Consider the following 8986-nt stretch of genomic DNA (forward strand, 5'->3'; position numbering starts at 1 on the left):
TGCTTATTACGATTTTTATAAGAAAAACCTTGATATAGTTATGCTCCAAGAAACCCATTTCAAAAAACACGCTGAACCCTCACTCTCTACAAGATACTATGATAAGCATTTTTGTAATTCCAGCCCACTTAGGAAGAATGGCGTATGCATTTCCATCAAACTTAATATTCCCTTTGAACTTCTACTAAAACATACCGATAAAGAGGGTAGAGTGTTGATCCTAGTGGGATTGTGTTATGGGATTCCTGTCACCTTGGCCAATGTCTATGCCCCGAACAGACCCACCCCCACTTTTTTTCAGTTCACTGGCCAACACATTGCTGGATATCTCTAAAGGCCCGATAATTCTGGGGGGTGACCTCAATTTCTCTATGAACCCTTTAATTGACACATCCACTGGAAAGTCATATCTCCGGAATAATTCTTTGAAAAATAACTACGCAGCTCTCCAAAATATAAGTCTATTTGACACTTGGAGAGTAACATATACAAATAGAAGAGACTACACATTCTTCTCCCACCCTCAGCGGTCCTACTCCAGACTGGACTATATTCTATGTAGCCAGACGCTCTTGACAAATCTTATTCACTCTAAAATATCCCATACATCCTGGTCAGACCACAGTATGGTTATCACCAATTTCAAGTGGTATAAGAGTCCACAGAATATGTTTAGCTGGAGATTAAATGACTCCATTCTCACTAATCAGGAAGCCGTTGATGAGCTGAAAAAGCTTTCTGGGGAGTACTTTTCCTTTAATAAACCTGAGGACACATCGGCCGCAATCAATTGGGAGGCATAAAAGTGTTTCATAAGAGGGATACTGATAAAGATCAATGCTAGACAGCGTAAACTTAAGTCAGCCCAGTTCACTGTGTTAACAGACAACCTAGCTAAACAGGAATCTATTCATAAATTAGACCCAACATCCCCCACAAAACTCGCCGCACTCACAGCTGCTAGAGACACCCTTAACAATTTCCTTATACAGAATGCCCACATGAGAGCTCTGACTACTAAAGCAAAATTTTTCATAGAGAGCAATAAAGCAGGCCGCCTGCTAGCCAGATCACTCAAGAAACAAAGACATGCTAACTTTATCAGGTCTATCACACAATCCCCAGGAGTGACAGTCAATAAAAATGACAAAATTGCGAACTCATTTATCTCCTATTATACAAAACTGTACAATTTAAGAACCTCGACATCTCCTGAAAGGTCCCGAATGATAGATTCATACTTAGCAAACATAGACATTCCTTCTATAGAGGAGGACGATAAAAATTCTCTTGATACCCCAATAACATTACAAGAAATCACTACTACAATAAAAGCACTTCCCAATGGCAAATCCCCAGGTTCCGACGGCCTCACAGTAAAACTCTTTCAGCTCCTTCAAGAACATATAAGCCCACAACTTTGCACACTCTTCACTGACGTAGACCAAGGTATAGTTTTCCCAGAATCCCTTCTCGGGGCGTTGATCACGGTCATCCCTAAACCAGATAAAGCAACAGACTTAGTGGGTAACTACCGGCCAATTTCACTTATTAACATAGACATGAAGATCTATGTGAAAATTCTCGCCAACAGGTTAAATAATATTATGCCAAAAATTATACACCCAGACCAGGTGGGTTTCATCAAGGGACGAGAAGCCAAAGATAACACAATCAGATTACTGCACTCTCTACAATATGCTCATGACTCCCATACTCCACTTGCCCTACTCTCCACTGATGCAGAGAAAGCTTTCGACAGGGTGGACTGGCAATTTATGTGGAAAGCCCTGTCGAAATTTGGTTTCTCAGACTCATTTATCAACAGAATCCAGGCCCTTTATCGCAACCCCAGTGCAAAAATTAAAATAAATAATACAATCTCCCAATCATTCTCCATCTCCAATGGCACACACCAAGGTTGCCCTCTGTCACCCCTGCTATTTGCTCTTACAGTAGAAATCTTAGCCATACAGATTAGACACAATGCAGAAATTAGGGGCTTAGAGTTTGGTACCATTACTCAGAAATGCCTGTTGTTTGAGGACGATGTAATCCTTACGCTACAAGCCCCAGAGACAACACTGCTGGCATTACTCAAGACACTTGAGGATTACAAACAAGTCTCAAACTTTTCCGTTAATATGGAAAAATCTGGCCTAATTCCACTTAATTTATCATCACAAGAGGTTGCGGCCATAACGCGACTTACGAAATTTACTGTTACTGATAAACTCAAATACCTGGGCTTGGTGATTCCGAAATAAACTCGTAAACTATTTCCTGACAACTTCTTAGCGCTCCAAGTGAAGGTCAAAAGCCTGTTAGAAACTTGGGATAGACAGGGGCATCTGTCCTGGATGGGCAGGATCAACACGATCAAAATGATGATAGTTCCCAAATTTTTATACCTTTTTCAGACTCTTCCGATGGCGCTGCCGAGTACTTACCTCAGGGCACAACAGAGAATGATAAATTCTTTCATCTGGGCTTACAAGAGGCCTAGAATAGCACAATGTACTCTTTACCTTAGTAAAAATGATGGTGGTCTTAATATCCCTAACCTCACTAATTATTACAGAGCAGCTCATTTAGCGAGAATACTCTCTTGGAACCACTCTCCCCCGGACAAGGTATGGGTACAGATAGAGAGCCACCTTTCCCGAGTTACAAATATGAGAGATATAGTCTGGCTACCGAAACACACTAGGCCCCAGACCTTATTTAACAATAGCTTTGTTAAAGCCACTCTTGAGACATGGGACTTTGTTATTAACCATATTGGCGGAATTTCCACCTCAGTATCCCCTCTGACCCCGTTGTTAGGCAATCATCTATTCATGCAGCACGACCTCCTTGCCCACACTAATGCAAACGAATTACTACAGAACCTTCCATTATATCTACTCATGAGCCCAACTGGAGTTAAGGAGAGAGCCCAGCTTTATGAAGAGTTGGGGCCTCCCTTTCAAAACTGGTATGCGTATTTCCAAATGAGACACGCCATATATAGCAGTCTCTTTAAACGAGACATACAGAGATATCTGACACAATTCCAACAACTTTGTATCAACCCTAAGATCAAAAAAGCACACTTGTCTAGGACATACAATATTTTAAGAGGCTCCTTTCCAGCGCAACGACCTACATACTTGGCGAGGTGGAATGATGAAGTGCCAAATGACTTAAACGATGAAGATTGGAAGCATTGCTTCCATACCACTCATACCTCTTCCACCTCCCTAATTATGGCTGAAGTGAATTATAAAATTTTAGCGCGCTGGTACTTAACTCCCCAGCACCTGTGAGTCATATACCCTAACGCCTCTTCCAGCTGCTGGAGAAGGTGTGGAGAGGTGAGCTCCATGACCCACATATGGTGGTCTTGTCCTGCTCTGGCTGACTTCTGGCCACAAATAGAACAGAACATAAACCATATTCTGGGCACGAACATATCTTTGAATGCATGCTCCATACTCCTAAATCAGGTCCCACAGATCTCCTGTGCCTACCATAAAAAACTGTTTCAGTTAATGCTGACATGTGCCAAAAGACTGATCCCTAGACTCTGGAAGACAAGGGAGATACCTTCCATCCCTAAATGGGTCTCAGAGGTGGACCACATTATAGCTCTCAAAAGAATGTACTACTCTTACTCAGGGAAGCAAGACTTCATAACTAACATATTGTTCATATGGGAACAAAGGAATCATATCCACAACTGACACTCTGGTGAACCCCCTTCCGTAGGGACATGCTCCTCTATGTTGTTCAGTATTATCCACAGGAAACCGAGAAATGTAATGAATGGTTTTAATATGTTTGTTGGATTAACTGAAGGTCTTAAGCCTAAAAGATACAAAATGGACTAGCAATGATTTTCATGTGATAGGATTTTTTGCCCCACTCCATCTCTTCCTCCCCATACCCTTCCCCTCCCCCTTCCTTTACCCAAGAAAATACTGGGTCACTATTATGACACAATGTACGTGTATTCATTTGTTATTATGATGTTAAAAGTTATCTTGCAGCTTCGTTTAATCGCTACACCCAATAAAAAATATTTAAAACAAAAAAAAGAGGTCATGGAAAGAAGTGAGCTTGTTGCAAACAGAGCGAGAGTTCCAAAGTGCGCAAGTGAAGGGGGTGGTGGCTTTAGATGCAAAAGGAATGAGATTAGGGTTACGAGAGTTTTGTTTTTGAAGTCTATTGAAGGGTACACATGGGTGTGCAGGGCAAGGAAAATGTGGAGGACCAGGATTAGGGGAGATGTCACCAGCAGCTAGTATGAGCAAGAGGGAGAGTGACATGAGATGAGATGCGGATTTGCAGTAGTGATACTGTTTTTGTGATGAGTTGCAAGTGGGAGAGAGAGTATTTAGGGATGTGTGAAGTTCATGAATACAGAAGTAAGGTGAGGTTAAGAGAGATGGGCTAATGAGCAGTGCAGGTGGTGAGGGGTAAGGAGTAATTGAGTAAAGTAGTTTGTTAAACAGACAAAAGTTGGCAAAAAGGAATATGAAGATGTTTAGCATTTTTACAAAATAGTCAGACAGTGTATAAAACTCAGTATTTAAGCAGAACTTGCCTTATCCCTTGTCCAATCTTGTTCAATTCTTGTATAATGTGTTGTTCCTCACTTATAAATGTTCACTTAAAGGGCCATAATACCCAAATGTTTAAACACTTGAAAGTGATGCAGCATAGCTGTAAAAAGCTGATTAGAAAATATCACCTGAACATCTCTATGTAAAAAAGAAAGATATTTTACCTCAAAAGTTCCTCAGTAGCCACCTCCCATTGTAAAGGATTTCTAAGCAGCATTTTAGTGTGTCTGTCCTGGGACAACTGAAAGGATGAGCTTCGTGCACTCTCATATTATTTCACCAATCAGGTTAAGGAAGCTTACTATGAAATCTCATGAGAGTTAAGTAAAATCTCATGAGATCACAGTAAGAGTTCATGACCTCAGCACTGCTGATGCTGATTGGCTGCTGTTCATTTCTTCATTTTTTTATTTTTTTTACCTGCAGCTGGGAGCAGCTGAGTATAACTTTTTACACAGAACTTACTCTGCTGAGCTGAGGAAATTATGAGGTAAAATATCTTCCTTTTTTACATAGTGATGCTCAGGTGATATTTTCCTGTCAGCTTTTTACAGTTATACTGCATCAGTTTCAAGTTATTTAGCATATGAGTATTATGTCCCTTTAAGAGATGCGAACAGATGATCTTACAATATTGCTATTTAACGTACATTGCTAAACCCCTGCATTGCTTTCCCCATAGCAGTGTTAAATTTATAGGCCAGAACATTCAGCTGAATGCAATAAATTAGGTAATGACCTGATCAAAGACAGTCAAAAGGCCAATTGGGAACATTTGGTTCAGGGTGAGATAAGTTAAAAATAACAGACAATAGAATTTTGGGGAGGCTGTGGTTAAACCATTAGTGAAATTATAAATTTAGGAATCAAAACAAGTATTTGCAAGGTTTGAACATCACATAGACAAAGGCAAGATATCAGCACGGTAAATACATAATTAATTATAGAGACAAATGCCAAAAGAGAGGCTTACAATACAGATGACACAAAGAACAGGGGAAATGGCAGGATTTGAATGTAGGGACCCAATTCACATACCAAAGAGAGACTTGTAGTACAAATGACACAAAATACAGGGAAGTTGACAGGATTTGAATGCAGGGACCCAATTCACATACCAAAGAGAGACTTGTAGTACCAATGACACAAAATACATGGAAGTTGGCAGGATTTGAATGCAGGGACCCAATTCACATACCAAAGAGAGACTTGTAGTACAAATGACACAAAATACAGGGAAGTTGGCAGGATTTGAATGCAGGGACCCAATTCACATACCAAAGAGAGACGTGTAGTACAAATGACACAAAATACAGGGAAGTTGGCAGGATTTGAATGCAGGGACCCAATTCACATACCTGAAAGCAGAAGAGAGAGTTGGTTAACTGAGCATCCCTTAGCAGACATCAATAGGCTGTTCGTTAGTTAGTAAACAGCAGTGTAGTGAGTATTTTGTATCAGTCTTGTATAATTCGTTGTTCCTCACTTATAAATGTTCACTTAAGAGATGTGACCAGATGATCTTACAATATTGCTATCTAACCTACATTCCTAAACCCCTGCATTGTAAATATATATTGTTTTGTTTTTTTTTGTTAATATTTTTTAAAAAATATGTTAATGATCAAATAATTATGCTCACCAAAAACTTGAGGTTGTTTTAGCTCAGCCCTAATTCTGTATAACCCACATGTTTCTGAATCATTATGATGTCCCAACACAGCTGTAAACCTGGTGCAAAAAGATGATGTGATATTTAAAATTTATTTTTATTTAATCTTTTTATAAATAAACATTTGCTAAAGTAATATATTAGACAATAATGTTCTCTAGTGATTGTGAGCACCAATTACAGTTTCCCTTGAATATTGTTCATATACAGTATGAATTAATTCTTTCTGTTTTGAATTTTCTCCAATAAAACCAATTAACTGATGTTTTCTATTCTGTAAAGCATTATAGGAATATTTTTTTCAGTGTAAAAAAATATTAAAAACACTACTTCTTAAGTGTAATTCTTTAAATTTCTGCTATATTTTTTGTTCTCATATTAGATGGAAGACAGAAACAAGACCACAGTGAATGAATTTATTTTACTGGGATTCTCAAATTTTCACCAGTTCCAATTATTACTGTTTATTTTAATTTTATTAACATATGCTACTTGTATCACTGGGAACGTTGCTATCATTGTTCTTGTTAAGACTCACCATTCTCTCAACATTCCAATGTATTTTTTTATTAGAACGTTTGCTGTTTTAGAAATTATGTTTGTGTCAGTCACAGTTCCAAAGCTCCTCACCAATCTCATTGGGTCAGACAAGAGAATATCTTTTACTAGCTGCTTTATTCAGTTGTACATTTTTAATGCCCTGGGGGAAACTGAATGTTACCTACTTGCTGTCATGGCCTTTGATCGAGATTTGGCTATTAACAACCCTCTGAGATATTCAGCATTCATGAGTCGATTGTTTTGTATTGAGCTGTCGATATTGCCATGGATTGTTGGTTTCATCACTGCTGCCATTCCCACAATCTTCACAGCTGCATTAGAATTCTGTGGTCCTAATGAGGTCAACCATTTTTTCTGTGACCTGGCGCCATTACAGAATCTGGCATGTTCTAATGCCTACATCAGCAATATAGTTACAAGTATCATAGCTGTGATTGCCACAGTTGTTCCATTTTTCATTATCATGGGATTTTATATCCATATCATTATTACTATATCTACAATTAAAAGTAATGAAGGCAAACACAAAGCTTTTTCCACATGCTCTTCTCATCTTATAGTAGCTAGTTTATTCTACTGCACAGCTATGGTTGTATATGTCAGACCAAAGGGCAGCCAATATGATAAATTCTTAGCTCTTACATACACTGTCATAATTCCAGTTATGAACCCTTTTATTTATACCTTAAGAAACAAAGATGTGAAGATCGCCCTTAGGAAGTCACTTAGACAGATTTTCTGTCAAAATTCATTTTATATGTGAAATCAAAATAATAATATTCTTGATGGGAAGCTCAATGCAGTTTTATTTCCAGAAGAACAAAGTGATACACAACATTTGGGAAATAAAATAATCCTTTAATCGGACTTGAATGTTCTAGGTAGCAGACCTATTTTTAAATATTTGTATTATTTTATAGACCTATTTTCATAGCTACATGGTACACATCAGCAATGAGTGAGTCACTTTATTGTTCTGCATTCAGAATTAATTCAACATCCTAAAACTCCATTAGGATTATGCTTTACAATAAAAATATTAATTGAAAATTAGACATTACATTTTGTTGTCATTTGGAAACAAATTAATACTAAACAAAATGGGTGTTAAACTTGCTTCTGTTGATTGAATAAAAAGACGTATAAAGTTTAACACTTGGGAAACATAGGACAATAAAATAATGAAAACATCCTGAGTAGTGATGTCATGAACATAAAATTTTTGGTTCGCGAACGGCGAGAGCGAACTTCTGCAAATGTTCGCTAACCGGCAAACCAGGCGAACCGCCATAGACTTCAATAGGCAGGCGAATTTTAAAACCCATAGGGACTCTTACTGGCCACAATAGTGATGGAAAAGTTGTTTCAAGGGGACTAACACCTGGACTGTGGCATGCCGGAGGGGGATCCATGGGAAAACTCCCATGGAAAATTACATAGTTGATGCAGAGTCTGGTTTTAATCCATAAAGGGCATAAATCACCTAACATTCCTAAATTGTTTGGAATAACATGCTTTAAAACATCAAGTATGATGTTGTATCGATCAAGTAGTGTAAGGGTTATGCCCACTTCACAGTGTGCAGTGTAGGTGATATACCTGCCCTGACCATGCTTTGCAGACCAGGTATCAGTGGTCAGATGGACCCTTGCCCCAACACTTTGTGCCAGACATGCCATTATAGCAGACTTATATGGCTTTGGCGTTGCTTTTTGGTAATTAGAAGGCTGCTAAATGCCACTGCGCACCACACGTGTTTTATGCCCAGCAGTGAAGGGGTTAATTAGGAAGCATGTTGGCAGCTTGTAGAGTTAATTTTAGCTTAAGTGTAGTGTAGTAGACAACCCAAATTATTGATCTAGGCCCATTTTGGTATATTTCATGCCACCATTTCACCGCCAAATGCGATCAAATTTAAAAAAAACTAAAATGTTTCCGCAATTTTAGGTTTCTCACTGAAATTATTTACAAACAGCTTGTGCAATTATAGCACAAATGATTGTAAATGCTTCTCTGGGATCCCCTTTGTTCAGAAATAGCAGACATATATGACTTTGGCGTTGCTTTCTGGTAATTAGAAGGCCGCTAAATGCTGCTGCGCATCACACGTGTATTATGGCTAGCAGTGAAGGGGTTAATTAGGTAG

The 8986-nt window shown here is 38.6% G+C and overlaps 1 protein-coding gene across 1 annotated transcript; it reads left to right on the top strand.

Annotated features, from left to right (window-relative positions):
- The first annotated feature begins 1001 nt into the window (after positions 1-1001).
- LOC128665942 (olfactory receptor 6F1-like) lies at positions 1002-7603 on the top strand. The gene is made up of 2 exons (XM_053720225.1): positions 1002-1634; positions 6662-7603. Exons 1-2 carry the CDS (start codon positions 1002-1004, stop codon positions 7601-7603), a joined length of 1575 nt encoding a protein of 524 aa, XP_053576200.1.
- The last annotated feature ends 1383 nt before the right edge of the window (positions 7604-8986 follow it).

Source organism: Bombina bombina, chromosome 1 (genome assembly GCF_027579735.1).
Source record: "Bombina bombina isolate aBomBom1 chromosome 1, aBomBom1.pri, whole genome shotgun sequence".
In the NCBI taxonomy this organism is placed as follows: domain Eukaryota; kingdom Metazoa; phylum Chordata; class Amphibia; order Anura; family Bombinatoridae; genus Bombina; species Bombina bombina.